The 15085-nt window shown below is 37.1% G+C and overlaps 1 protein-coding gene across 1 annotated transcript in view; it reads left to right on the forward strand.

Annotated features, from left to right (window-relative positions):
- DIAPH3 (diaphanous related formin 3) overlaps positions 1-15085 on the forward strand; it is a gene marked incomplete at both ends in the record, with an annotated part of 257494 nt that overhangs the window by 130886 nt on the left and 111523 nt on the right. Inside the window, one exon of the mRNA XM_082008899.1 lies at positions 13784-14023. Within this exon, the coding sequence (XP_081865025.1) occupies positions 13784-14023 (240 nt within the window). The remainder of the gene's footprint in view (positions 1-13783; positions 14024-15085) is intronic.

The following is a 15085-nucleotide window of genomic DNA, read 5'->3' on the forward strand; positions in this document are numbered from 1 at the left end:
GTATAGCCAGTTTCTTTGAATCTGTTGCATAAGAGAGGATAAAGGCACTGAAACACTGAACTATTTTGCTAAAATTTATTGGGCAAAGAAGAAATTGAGTTATTGAAGTATACTGATAAAATACTTTTCTACCACACAAAAAAGATGACAAAACACTGGAGAACTGTTGCATTCCTTTTTGAATCTGTAATTCTTCCTTTTTTTTGATTCTCACAATCAAGGAGTGAATCAGAAACCACTGGTAAGGTTTTGAATATTGTAAGAATATGATAAATAAACTCACATCACACATCTTATGAATTTTTGAGTATCTAGTGAAAGAAGAATTAGAATCACAGAAATAATAAATTAGAAATAAATGTTGGTATGTCAAGCAATAGTTTAGAATTTTTTTAAAAGAAAAATAAAAAAAGTGTTAACTAAATGGTCATTTATCCCAGTTTAAGAAGATATTTTTACTAAATAACAGTTGAGGTTTCTGAAATAAATAACCAGACTTTGGAAATCAGTGTTACAAATAAGGCGTTTTTTTTAACTTCGCGTTTTTTCTTTGACATTTCTAAATCAGGCCGGGGCAATTGTATATTAGCTACAAAATTAATACATACCTGACTGCACTTTTTGTGCTGAGCTATGCTACATACCTGTTTTTGCAAAAGGTTTACAAAAGAGCGTTAGGCATGTGCATAAAGAATTTCCTGCACTGTTACAGCAGTGTAAGATAATTCTTTTGTTTGTATGACAAAGATTGAGGAGGAAGTTTTCTGTTGGACAAGCCTCATGCTTTAACCATCTGCGGTATTTTTCTGTCTGAAACACCAAATATTCAACACATGTCTGTTGATACATATAGTAGTTGCTTTTCTTTCACTTTTTGTCATCCTCATTATGTGATGATCCCAGATTTTGTTGTCAGCCAAATTTAAAATTTTTAACTCTTGTTTTCTTAATGCAAACAGTTTGGCATTTAGTTTGTCTGTCTTTGCCAAATATTTATCTTTATCTCCTCATTTTTTTGGACAAGTAGAAACACTTCTCCATGTACTGTTATCCCTATCCATGCTTGCAGTAACATCTTTCTGAATTTTTTACTTCAAAACTTGGTCCATTACATATTCTTTAGAAAATATTTCACTTTGTCAATTAGACATTCACTCTGCTGTATCAAGATATCCAAAAATAAATTTAGCTATGTTCTTACTTATCTTCATGCCTGTTACAGCATTGATGGTTTATCTTTTCCTTATATTCCACTGTTGACAATGAGCTCATTGCTGGTTTTTGTCCTTCTCTCTTGCTCATGTAAACACATTTTCTACTTTTTTTTTTTTTTTTTTTTGTAATTTTAATTTCCTTCTCACCCTGGCTCACTAGCTGGTAAAAGTTCCTTTTGTTGATTGTGTGAAATTCTTAAAGGTTGGTCTCTTTCAAAACTACATTATACAAAGAAGTGGTCCTGTCTGTGTATGAAATTCTCAGTTGCTTCTTCTAAATACCAAGGCCTACTAGCCTTGAGTGTATTTATCAACCTTGTTATTGTGTCCTTTTATTGAAGCCCTGACAGCTTCACTGCCTCTGTTTTCTCTCATAGTTCCACGAAATACTGGGCAATTTCCTGCCAGAAGTTGATGAGTTTCTCATATTTACTTGCACATAATTATGTTGTCCCCTATTCTAGCTATTATTTGGTCTTTTTGAGTTTCATCTTCCTTTGGACTTTAATGGATTTGTCCGCGTGGCATAGCACAATGTCTGTCTTGAAAATTGACCGTGCAACTTGTGTCCAGTTATAGTTAAGACAGAAACCAATATGCATAGCTGTTTTAGCTGTGTAGTTGGTTGGTTGGTTTCTGTTTGTTTGTTTTTTCCCCTCTTAGTGTAACTCTCAAGGTATTGTGTGGCTTTCCAGGAGCAACAGGATCTTTCTCTGGCTATGTGAGCTAAGCTAACATCTAACATTGCTTCAGTTCCACTCCATTAGACTATGTTTTATCTTTGTACTCCAGGCACTGTCTGTGTTCTGGCATGAGCCCACTGTTGACTCATCTGGGGCCAGCCCTGCTTTTCTTATCTCTTGCTTAGGCCATCTAAAGCCCCCATTTGGTCGCCAAGTGAAGATGCTGATAACTTCAGAAAAAATAATGTTCATTCCGATACTCTCTTGAGAGAAACTTGAAATGAGAAATACCACCATAGGTAGTCTTAAGTCTAAAGATAATAAAGGGATTTGGACCATAGAGGTGCTATTCAATTTCACAGGAAAAGAACTTAGGGATGACAAAATAAAAGAAAAATGTAGCTATGTTGAAGAAAGGAAAAGCTAAGTTTCTAGATCAGCTGGTTTATTGGGAAACATGACTTGTACAGTAGTTTTTCAAGAAGAACTCTTACGAATCTCTTTTAATGACAGATCATCAATAGAAAGTCGAAGTTAAATGCTATTCTGAGTTATGGTTAACAGTTGTGTAGGACTTTTTGAAAATAAGAACCAAAAGAAGTACTGGAGATTGCTTGCTCAAATACAGCATATTTAAGAGTGTGATCCAATAATACAGTGGTGTTAATTTCAGGCAAGCAAGGTTAGAGCCTTTTAAGAAATACAGTATGAGAAAAGGAATAATGTGTGCTTATTTGAGACACTGCTGCAGAGTTGAAAAATAAATCATTGTTCATTATAATTGTTTTTAATAAAGCTCTAATGGATATATGTGAGTCAACATTTGTTCAGTGCTTTTTGGAATGCAGAATATTCAAGTACCAAACATTATCTTCTATTATTGTTAATCTGTATTAATTAGATCTGAGTCTGAGGGTTTTTTTGAAATAGTAAAATTCTAAGGGTCATGAAGCAACTGATAAGGGCATCTTATTGCTTGCCTGTTTGAAGTAAACTTTCTGAACTTTCTTCTAAATTGAAGGATAAATACAAAAGAGAAGTTTACAGTAACCTAAAGTTTCTAAGTTTCAGACTTGCATGGAAAAACGAGCATAGGGAAAAAAACTATGAGATTTTATGTGTGAGATTTTATGGAGAAGGAAAAGTGACTTTTTACTTAGAAAATCTTGATGTAGATTGATTTTTACCTGCTCAGACTCTTACAGATTTAATTCACTTATGCTGTCATGCCCACATTCTTCTGAGCACCACCATGTGCATGTCCAAGCAGTCTGGCCAGGATTGCTGATGTGCAGCACAGGGGACGAGGGACTCTCTCAACACTATATAACATCTCTGTGGTCGTTCTTGATTGGTGACAGCAAGCTTTTTTGGACAGATCTTTTGTATGATCAGAAGTTATCAGTTGCCATGAGGTTGTCTTTATCTCAGAATCTCCTAACTTCAGCTTCCTCTAAATCTTGACCATGTTGCTGCCCACTGTTTTCTTTCCCTTGTTTGGAATCTACGTTTGAAAAACATGCTTACAGTTTGCTGGTGGGCTAATAAGAAAAGGAATAATCATAGAATATCTGGAGTTGGAAAGGACCCATAAGGATCATAGAGTCCAACTCCCTCACAAGTCTCACAGGACTACCTAAAACTAAATCATATGACTAAAAGCGTCGTCCAGATGTTTCCTGAACTCAGACAGGCTTGGTGCCATGACCGCTTCCCTGGGGACCCTGTTCCAGTGACTGACCACATTCTCAGTGAATAACCTTTTCCTAATGTCCAGTCTGAACTTCCCCTGATGCAGCTTCATTCCATTTCCTCGTGTCCTATTGCTGGTCACCAGAGAGAGGAGATCAGCACCTTCCCCTCCACTGCCCCCCTTGAGGAAGTTGTAGACAGAGATGAGGTCATCCCTCAGCCTTCTCTAGGCTGAACAGACCAAGTGACTTCAGCCGCTCCCCCGAAGTCTTGCTCTCAAGACCTTTCACCATCTTGGCTGTCCTCCTTTGGACACACTCTAATAGTTTGATGTTCTTCTTATATTGATCTGCCCAAAACTGCACACAGTACTCAAGGTGGTGCTGCACCAGTGCCATGCAGAGTGTTGAGCAATAAACATGCATTTGAAAAAGAACTTGTTGACAGACAACTGTCCTTTTTATTTGTGGAGTAAATATGATGTTTGAAAGAATATGGGAATGATAAATATACATTTTCAATATTTCAGATATGTTGATATAGTTTACATTGCAAACAATATGTTTTTGCGGGGAGTGGCTGGATAGTCTGTGCTTTCTTTGTGTCAGAAGTATCATAATTCACATTACAGTAACCATCCTCTCATTATGTTGCTCTGTCATGACTGACCCTTGAATAATTTCTTTTTTTGTTGGGTACCTCTTTTTACTAAAAAATTTTTGACAAGTGTAGGTTGCTTAATGAGAGTGAAAAATATTTTAGGAACATCAATGACTCAAGATTTAAATGACAGTGATTGTAGAGTTAAAATCTGTAGTTAACAGAGGCAGCTCTGATAAAGAACAGTGGATTGTAATGGATTGAAAGTCAGACATGAATCAGTTGTGTCCTCATTTTGCATCCAATAAACATGCATGCAACTGAAATGTAGAAATATTAATATAGCCTGTAAAACTTCTGAATTTTCCTGTGTTCACCACTGCTGACGCCCCAGCTAGACTATTACATTCAGTTTGGAGACGTTTAGTACATCGGTTGTAAATGTGTTGACCAAAACAGAGACTCCAGAGATGACTAATGAGGATAGCTATAGGAACATGTGATATGAAGAAATATTGTTTCTAAGTTCTTTAACTTAAGACCAAAGCAGAGTGTTCTCTCAAAATATGTGTAGGAAAAATCAAAAAAGGAAGGGAATAATTTATTGTGAATACTGATGGTTGGTACGGCAGTATGTAATAGGCTTAAATTTTGGACAAAAAAGGTACAGGTTAGATAATAGGAATATTTTTCTAATAGTGGGAATTAACAAAACAATGGAATTGGCTGACTAGGGAGACTGTGGAAGCTGTAATCAGACATCTTTTTGAGCTTGCGCCCATTTGCATGACATAAATAGTTGATTCTCACATAGGAAAGCAGAATGGAGTGAAGGCTGTTTCCCTGCTTATTCTATATAGACACTAACCAAAATGTCCAAGCACAGTAGTGTTTTGGATAGCTGATGGCATATAAACATTGCAATTAGTATGATATCACTATTTAATGACGTATTTTTAAGAACACCTTGATGAAAATAAACACTTTGCACCTAGGATATCATATCACAAATCTCAGTTAAATCCTAGATCATAGCATGTTTACCTGGTCTCTGCCTTTACTAAGGCAATTATGTTATACTACTGGAAATTAGTCTCAAAGTGGTAAGGTGGATTTTATTAGGGGATTAATGGTAAGGAAATGGTAACACAGAAGGATATCCTATTTTTTGAATTACTGTTACCTCCGGTTTTGTGCACACAAGTTATAATTTTAAATTCAGAATAGATTCTGGAATGACAAAGATTTACTGAATTCATCTGCATTGCTGTTTTATACTGAAAATACTTGAGGCAAATGTAGGGATTTGGTTTTTTTCTTACTCTTCAATGTCTTTATATTTGAGAGGAAGCAAAATAATGGTTAATTAAAATAGCTTGTTGCAGGTGATGATTCAGAGACTCTGCATATCTTTTACATTTTGTATATGGTTCTGAAATCCTTTATTCTTTTTGATCTATATGTGTTGTTTTGCATATGCAGTCCTTTGTGTTCTTAGTGGCCTTTCCTTTTTTTTGTACAAAAATCATTCAGGGAATAATAGTGACCAAAACCATCCAAATTCTGTTCTCATCAGTTTTTATATTGGTTTTGAATATTACTCAATATTTTGAAAGCAACTTTCTAAACCATCCTATATCTCACTATTTTTAGCAGTTGTGGGGATGATAAATGATGAAATTTTAAGGCTGTGTCTATACTAATCAACTAAAAAACACTGGAGAGTGCTTTTGGACATTGAACCTTAATTGTCTGTAGTGCTAATCTGTTAGAATAGACGCAGGTATGCTTTGGCCTCTGCAGAATTGTACTTTCCCAAACAATTTCTGGACACAGTTTGGGAGATAGCAAGAGATCTCATCAGCTGAGCATCCAGTTGAGGACTCAAGAATTAGACAGAGGCAGATACGATTATTATATAATTATTATTATATAGGCTTATTAAGGCAAGTTATAATGGTTACGAACCACATCTTCCCTTTTTTGTCGTGGGGAAGATAGAGTAGCACAAAGTAGGGAAGTTGGGTGCAAGCATGTTCCAGCTGTCCAGAATCTGAGTGTCTAACAGGTGTCCCCGCACCTTTCGGGCTGCAGGGTGCCTTTGGAGGCAAAATGCATGGCATTGTTTGGTCCCCTTATGAGGTGGCTCCAAATCTTTGCTCCCACCCTCCCCAAGTTATTTTGGGATACGGTTTATATAGATGAGTGCCAGAATGCTCAAAATATAATTGATACTTTAGAGAGTTGCATGCTGTTATGATAGGTTAGTCTTTCTTGCTGCTCCAGCTACGAATGTTCTGTAACTGTAGTTCCCCATCAACTCCCTAGCAGCACACATCCACTTCACCCCACTCTCTTGCCCACACAACAATGCTGAGGCTCCAGGCCTATCCATGCCAACATACGTTAACTGCCTTTTGTACCAGGAACCATTCCCAAAAGTAGTTCTGATTTGGTTATGCTAGATGGAGGGAGCTGAATCACATAGTAAGCATGTAGACTCTTCTGTACCTGTAATCGTTAGTTGTTTAAAATAGTCCTGGATATATTTAATTTATTAATATGGTTTTAAATCCATAAATGCTATTCCATTTAAAAAAATCGTAATTTTGATGTTCTTTATGAATATTTTTGGTGTAAAAAGTTGCTAATATTTGTCAGGATGCTATTAGTGGACATTTAACCTCAGGTGCAGGCAACTGTACTATGTTCCCATATTGTCTGGGAGTGAAAAAAAGGAACAGATTTTTCCTTGATCACTTCTACTTACTCAAAGATAAAATTGAGGGAATTATGAAATATTGTTTCAGACATAATTAATGCCCAGACCTTGTGAAACACACTGATAGCTAACCCAAATGGAATTTGGCAAGCAATCCTCACGTGGCTTCACAGCTTATTCATTGATGGATGTGTTTTTAATGAGTTCCTACCAAAGGAGAAGATTTCACTAGCGTAAATTGAAGATTAGAGTGAGGCCTGATGAAGGCTAGTTTGTCTTAAATAATTCAGCAGACACTTAAAATGATGAATTCCATATTCAGCTGATCATTTCACCTGCATGTCCTCATTGAGGATAACTCAGAATTTATTAATGTTTTTCACTGTTTTCTGGAAAATATCATACTATCACTATATCTCCAGAGGTATACTCTGCCTTTCCTAATCCTTGATGTTTGGGCACAGCCATACCTAGGGACATGTCAGTTTGTTTAAAATCCTAAAGTGGTGACGTGCATCTGTGCTGAGAGGTACTCTGATTGTGTTACCTTCTTCTGTTGTCTCCTATAAGTCATGTGTATCTACTGCTCTGCCTTGTCATTGTTCTTCATCTGTAATTCCAGCCTTTCTAGGAGTGTTGCCAAAGATTAACTTTCTACTGTATGCCATCTGTGACAGTTAAAAAATCTTTAGGACAAATTGCAGTCAAGTTACTTATGTTGTTTGGTGGAAGAACATCTTTGACTCCTGTAATGTTGGTGTCTTTCAAACCTTGAGCCTGGATAGGGTGGAGAATGAGGCTCCAGGAGTATCTGCTGAAAGTGGCCATCATGATCTGCACTGATCTGAATGTTTGTAATTGCTATTGGATTGGATTATGGTACTTCCTCTGTATCACTGAAAGATTGTGATGCTGAGTCATCGAGGAATGTTCCTGTAAAAGATTTAGTACCAGCAGGTGTCTCTCTTATCCCTGTTCAGTTCTACTGAAACTATTTTGGGTAGCTAATCTAGATAATAGGTTAAAATATTTGTCTTACTCTTGTCTGATGTTAATTCAGATTGCTGGAAGTGGTCAGTTGTTGTTTCTTCTAGAACCTAGATGGGCTCTCTTTCAATTTTCTTCTTTGCAGATACTTCTACAACTGCAGATCAATGAGGTTGATTGTCTGAACAGTCCTCATCTTATGCCTCCAGCCATTCACTTTGCAGATTCCTCTAAATGTCTCAAGAGCCTGTTCTGAATCTGATTTGATGCTTTTGCTTCACTAGAAATGTAAACAATCCTCAAGTGTTCATGCTGTGATTTGAACATCTTAAGAAAAACACTTCTGTTTTGACAGGATCCTGCCATTTTAATTTCAGCAACTTCACGGGTTTCTTGGAATTTAGCCACCAAAATTGAGCGAGGCATCCAAAATGACTGGCTAATGTAGAGCCGCTGTACTGAAGGAATCTTGAGGCTAGACAGTACCTCTTAGATCCCTGGTGCTTGAAATGACTGTGCAGATATTTCACCTATTGCAGATTCAGATTTTAGAGCACAACGGGGCTCCTATGGAGCCCAAATGCTTTAAGATTTACTTTCCCTGTGATCATTTTGTAGAACTGGGGGACTTTCACCAAGATATGCAAGTTATCTTCCACAGCATTCACTGTCACTTCATGTCAGACTGTTTTTGCCACAGATTATCTGTGCTTCCAAGTACACTAAATAACCATATGGATAAAAATTCCACAGTCATTGAATTCTCTAGTGACAGGACTACAGAAGATCTACAGTGGAATGCTTTTCCCTTACCAGTACTGTCATCATCGTAGACACATATCTTCCTGCTTAGGAAATTAATTTGGACACCTTGTTGAGTCAGTAGAGAAGACTATACTAAATATGAATGAGCTAGAGATCTGAGCTTTTTTGAAACAGGTCATGCCTGTCACATCAAAGACATTATAATCAGCGGCTATTGTGGTCTGTTACCACTGTGTATTGCTTAAATAATTATGTAGCATCAAATTCCACTTTTATGTTGGATTTATAATGGTGGTTCAACCTGATGAAAAATACTGGAAATACCTTCATCATCTGTCTGTACCTTCATGGCCTGTAAGTTGGGAGACTCAAAGTAACAGTGTAGACTTACTTTTCATTAGGAAGTGGATTCCTAGTAGTAGCCAGACAGAAGATGAGGCATTTATTTTAGAGTTAAGCTGATAATCTGAAATACAGCTAGATCTGCTTTACTTTTAGAAGCTTTTCTTAATTTTGTTTGATGTTATATTATCCTATTTTAAACTCCTCAATGACTGAAATAATGTTTGGTCCTTCCAGAGTGCTGGTGGCCTTCACTGAGATTTGGGCATGTTGACTGCCCATTTCAAATTGAGCAGGGTGTTCTTTTTTTCTTCTTTAAACATGTAATAAAAGGTCTGTTAAGGTATCAGTTCTTCCTTACTTGATTTGTTTTTTCCCCTGGCTTTTCAAGTACCTGAGTCTAAAGATAAGTGCTAGGAATTCACACTTTTTACCTATGCACTCTGTAGAGCTCACTGACGCTGCAGTGATGAAAACCTTGTTTTCCACAAGGGTTGCCCTTCCAGTTTACTCTTTTAGTCAGCTTGGCTGTAACTGATATTTTACGTTTTGGATGGGAACACATTCAGGTGGTCTGACAGCCTTGGCACTGTTGATCCTTTAAGGAAAGTATATTGTGAAACTGGAACCCTTGCAATGTTTTTCTTTACGAGCTTACGGTAAGAATGAATCACATTCAATGATCAAAATACAATGTCAGTGTAGCTTCTGAGACATGTTCCTTTACTTGACATCAAAAAAGCAGACAGTGAAAGCACACATTTATTGGATGGCACACTCTTGCAGGTGCTTTCTGATTTACGGTGTGTTTGAGAGAAAAACCTCTCTTTGCTGTTGAATAAAGGGCTGTGAGAGCTTACCAGCAGATAGCTCAACTCAGTTGTCAATTCCCATTTGGACTAGCACATAGTGAGAATATTTTTCTGGACTATTTTTACTTGAAAAATAGAACAATTCATTACCCATACACTGAGTTCTCTGACGTGTAGTCTACTCAACCCTTTAGCTTTCTACTTACTTCAATTTCTCTTTTTAGTTATTCAGATAATGTGTTTTCAGGATTCCACTATAAATTCATAAGTAGACTTATGTACTTATATGCTGAGTATAAAAAAATGCAGGGCATGAACATAAGCCTCTCAACATTGCAACACTTAAATTCTTAGCATCTCTTGTGATAAGGTGTATGGATTTTACAGTTTGAATATAATTGTAGACTACGTGTCACAAAGAAAACCGTATATTGCTATGGGAACTCTTGATCTCCTTCTTTCTCAATAATTGACTTAGCAAACAGGTAAACAAATAGTACCAGCAACATGCATTCTACATGAACTATGGATTTCAGACTGTTTAAAAAAAAATTAAAAAAAAAGCCCAATGGAATTTCTGTTGTTTCAGGCATGTGCTTCTGTTTTTGTTTTTTTAAATTACATATTTCTGCATCCATCCTTAAGATTTACATGCAGAACTTCTTAACTTATTGAAGTTCAACTATTTCTGATGAAAACTTTGCATCTTTCATGCGTATGTGCTTATGTTTGTGCAACACATCTGTGTGATCTAAAGAACCTGATTATTTCACTTTGAAGAATCTGTCTTTCTGAGAAGTCAAGAGTCAATACAAATGATGCATCATTTAGTGGTTCTTGAGCTCAGTACCATTCAAAAGCAATGCAATTTGCACTTTATTTTGTTAGTTCACATGGTTTAATATTAATGATCATCTGAGGTACAGATGTTGTCCATCTGGATTTCTGTAAGGCCTTTGCCATGGTCACCCATATCGTCCTCTCTAAACTGGAGACATATGGTTTTGATGGGTGGACTGTTGAGTGGATGAGGAATTGGTTGGATGGTCACATCCAGAGGGTAATGGTAAACAGCTCAATGTCCAGATGGAGTCTGGTGACGAGCGGTGTCCCTTAGGGGTCCATACTGGGACCAGTACACTTTAATATCTTCATCAATGACATAGTGGGATCGAGTGCACCCTCAGCAATTTGGCAGACAACACCAAGCTGAGTGGTGTGGTTGACAGGCCTGAGGGATGGAATGTCATCCAGAGGGACCTGGACGATCTTGAGAAATGGATCTGTATGAACCTCATGAGGTTCAGCAAGGCCAAGTGCAGGGTCCTGCACGTGGATTGCAGCAACCCCCGGTATCAATACAGGCTCGGGGATGGACGGATTGAGAGCAGCCCTGCTGGGAAAGACCTGGGGGTACTGGTTGATGAAAAGCTGGACATGAGCTGGCAATGTGCGCTTGCAGCCCAGAGGGACAACCAGATCCTGTGCTGCATCAAAAGCAGCATAGCCAGCAGGTCAAGGGAGGTGATGCTGCCCCTCTACTCCGCTCTGGTGAGACCCCACCTGGAGTCCTGTGTCCAGCTCTGGAGCCCTCACCACAGGAAAGACATGGACCTGTTGGAGTGGGTCCAGAGGCAGGCCACCAAAATGCTCAGACGGATGGAACGCCTCTTCTATGAAGAAAGGCTGAGAGAGTTGGGGTTGTTCAGGCTGGAAAAGAGAAGGCTGCAGGGAGACTTTTTGCAGCCTTCTAATACTTCAAGGGGGCTTATAAGAGAGATGAGGATAAACTTTTTAAGCATGGACTGTTGTAATAGGACAAGGGGTAATGGTTCTTAAATTAGGTGTAAATTTGTAAGAGCACTACGTTCATTTTAGGTGGATTTTAGGTATTTCCATTTCTTTTTCACTGTGAAATGCCCTATTTAAATTCAAGTTCCGTTATCCTCGATTATCCTTCCTAAGTAAGAATTTTACCACACTATTGGATGCTATTTAGAGTACAGAATATCTGCCTACAGTTGATACTGAGCTAAAATTCAAACTATATACATTTTAGTGTTTTACTTTAGGACCAGGCTGGAGGCAGTCTATGGACTAAAGCTCGGTAGCGGCATTAATTTTCAGTCTAGTTTCATCTGAAAGACATCCTGTTTGTGTGCTCTGCTCTGTGATGAAAACTGAAGTGTGTTTAGTGGAAAGGTTTACTTATTTTACTTTAAGATTTCTTATCTGAACTAAAATGCAAATACTTCAGTGGGACCTGATCAGGTGATTGTACTGCTAGGTAGGCACTGCAGAATTGGCTTAGTAACATATTAACTCCGATTTTTATTTTCTACTACTATTTGTCACAGCGAAACCAATAAAATAGACTGTAAATCCCATCCTGGTACCCTTTGAATTATACAGTCTTCAGTATCAGTTTAAGGTCACTTGTTTGACTTTACACTGAAATGGATGGAGTGTCACCATTATCCTTTTTGAACTGAGTCTATTGTGGCATAATCAGAACCAAACGACTTGTGAATGTTGCACTGTCAGAACTATTTTTGCATTGATATACTAGATATGGATTGAGAAATACTCTGTAAAACCTTAGGCAGCATTGTTGTTTGGAAGGGGATATTTCCAATTTAAAGTCCAATTTTTAAAGCCACTGTATGAAACCTATTACTCTGTGGGAGAAGTGCCAATATTATTGCTTCTTTTCTTGCACTGAGAAGTACTGATAGCTGGAAACTGTACTGTGTTTTTTATTGAAAGTAAAATAGAACCTAGTTTAGGGTTTCAAGAATTGTCAAGGCATTATTGGCTTGAACCTTGCCTTGAAAAGGAAAAATACAAGTATGGGGAAGAAGGTCTTATGGAATTCATCAAATTGGTGGGAAAAAGGGGATAGGGAAAAATGAGTGAAGAAGCTCATGGAAGAATTTGAGACTAGTGTTTCTCATGTGGAAACAGAACCAGAGCAAGGAGGAAAAAACATGATTTCTGCTGTGGAAGAAGGAAAAAGCAAGGAACATATAATAGCTGGTAGGAAGAAAAGGACCAAGAATGGAAAACAGAAAGCCCCTGGGGTTGTATTTAATGCCAAACCTAAAACATGTTTGAAGATTTCTGTGATAGATTTGGAAGAATGAGTAGTTTATAAATTTAATTTATTGAATGCATTCAATGTTCCTTGATTTAAAGAAGCAATAACATTTGGAGTCTTGTTGTTTGGATATAGTAAATAATGTGTAAAGGTTCTGTGGGGTGGGAATTCAGTCACCTCGGATATATGGGAAGATTGACACTTCTGTTGAAAATGCCTGACTAGTAAACCATAGAAAAAGCCAAGTCTTTTGTGTACGTTTACAGAAGCTACTGTTTTCCTGGGAGCATTCTGCTTTACCTAATTAACTGTATAAGGTTAGTATACAGGAGTATAGTGGAGTATGAATACTGATATATATTAACATATGCTATATGAAGTGTTTCATAGCTGAGATTTTTCAAAACTGTTATTTTCCTGCAAGTTTATAGTAAGCTTTTATTGAAATAAGCTTTTAAATATTTGCACCATAAAATGAGATTTGCCTTGTTTTGGTACATCCTGAGTTATACAAAATTTGTGAACTACTTTTATTACTTTGCAACTACTGGGTCATAAACTTGGATTAGTTTTATAGGATTTGGCATATGAGTTGACAGATGTGATATATGATGACACTTTATCTTTTATTGCTTACACATACTAGTTATTGGGAAAGGATGGGGGCAGTTCATATTAACCACAAGATGTGATTTCAGTTGCTTACCCAAGTGTCTCTCATTCATTCGTTCATTTGCTATCAGTTATAGCAGATAAATTGCTTCTTCAAGCCTGTCACACCAATAAATCATTTCAGATTGTATGCATTTGTACAGTGCCAAAGTGTACCATGAATTTTAAAGGAAATCTCCTATTTTCTTTTCAATCAGATGAGCAACGTGAAGAGACTACGGCCACGGCTCAGTGCTATTCTTTTTAAGCTTCAGTTTGAGGAGCAGGTGAACAACATCAAGCCTGACATCATGGCTGTCAGTGCTGCCTGTGAAGAGATAAAGAAGAGTAAAAGCTTTAGCAAGCTGCTGGAACTAGTACTGTTAATGGGAAACTACATGAATGCAGGTTCTCGGAATGCACAGACCTTTGGATATAATCTCAGCTCCCTATGTAAAGTGAGTTTTGAAAGTCCATGTTGAGTATTACATTCACTTTTTAATTTGTTTTTATTACACTACTTTGTTTTATACTTTGTTTTAATGCTTTTCCTGCAGTTAATTCTTTGGTTATGGAAGGACCGTATCACCGTGATCATAGCAGTGTTGTAGTCGTATATGTCTGAGCACTTCTAAGACTGTCACGTTTTAATCTGTTTTAATACAGTTATGTTTTCTCTTTTACATACATTTTCTCCTTGTCTGATTCTCTTCTGTTGTTTCTTAGTTCAATGTGTTCCCTATTTCTTCTAATTTTCATTAAGTTTTCACTCTTTCAACTTTTATATAAAGTATATATAGGACAACATCTGTACTTTCCGGAGTGTTAATTTATAAACAGTTCTCAACCTAATTGCCTTCCCCTTATTTAGCGTTATTTTTTTCCTGTGTCCTCTGGGAGGTCACTGCAAAATCTGCAGGAGTGCACACGTATGTAATAGTCCTTATGAGAAAGGAATTATTTGGAAGTTTGTATGTACTCTTTGCCTTCTCTCAGCTTCTTAATCTTCTTACACAGGAGAAAATACAATATGTTACCTTCTACATTTTTTAAAATAATCACCCTTACTCTGCCACGTTTCAGCAGAATTCTTTCACTGTGGTTCTTGAGTGTTGAATGTGATACCTATAACTTAAGTATTCATAGACAATAAGTTACATACCTTCTAACGTAAACATTTAAGCATGCATCAGCCACCTAGAGAAATACAGCGAGGCTGAAATTACCGAGTTAAAAGTACAATTTGTTGAGAAACATATTTAGAAGGAAGATACTAAAGGTTCTCTCTCCAGCTGGGTGCATTTACTTCTTATATATGATTTTACAAGAATCTGTCCTAGGTCTGGTTATATTCTGTGTATTTATAGTGCACAAGGCAACAAAAAAAGAAATATACTTATCAAAACAGTGTGAAAGTAATTGTTACGGGCACTTTGCAGAGCAGAATCAAAATTTAAAAATTATCTTGGAGAAATAATTTAACATTCAGAAGATTAAAATTTTGAAGACTACCATGAGGT

This window comes from Phaethon aethereus (assembly GCF_964289735.1).
Source record: "Phaethon aethereus genome assembly, chromosome: 1".
NCBI classification, from domain to species: Eukaryota; Metazoa; Chordata; class Aves; order Phaethontiformes; family Phaethontidae; genus Phaethon; species Phaethon aethereus.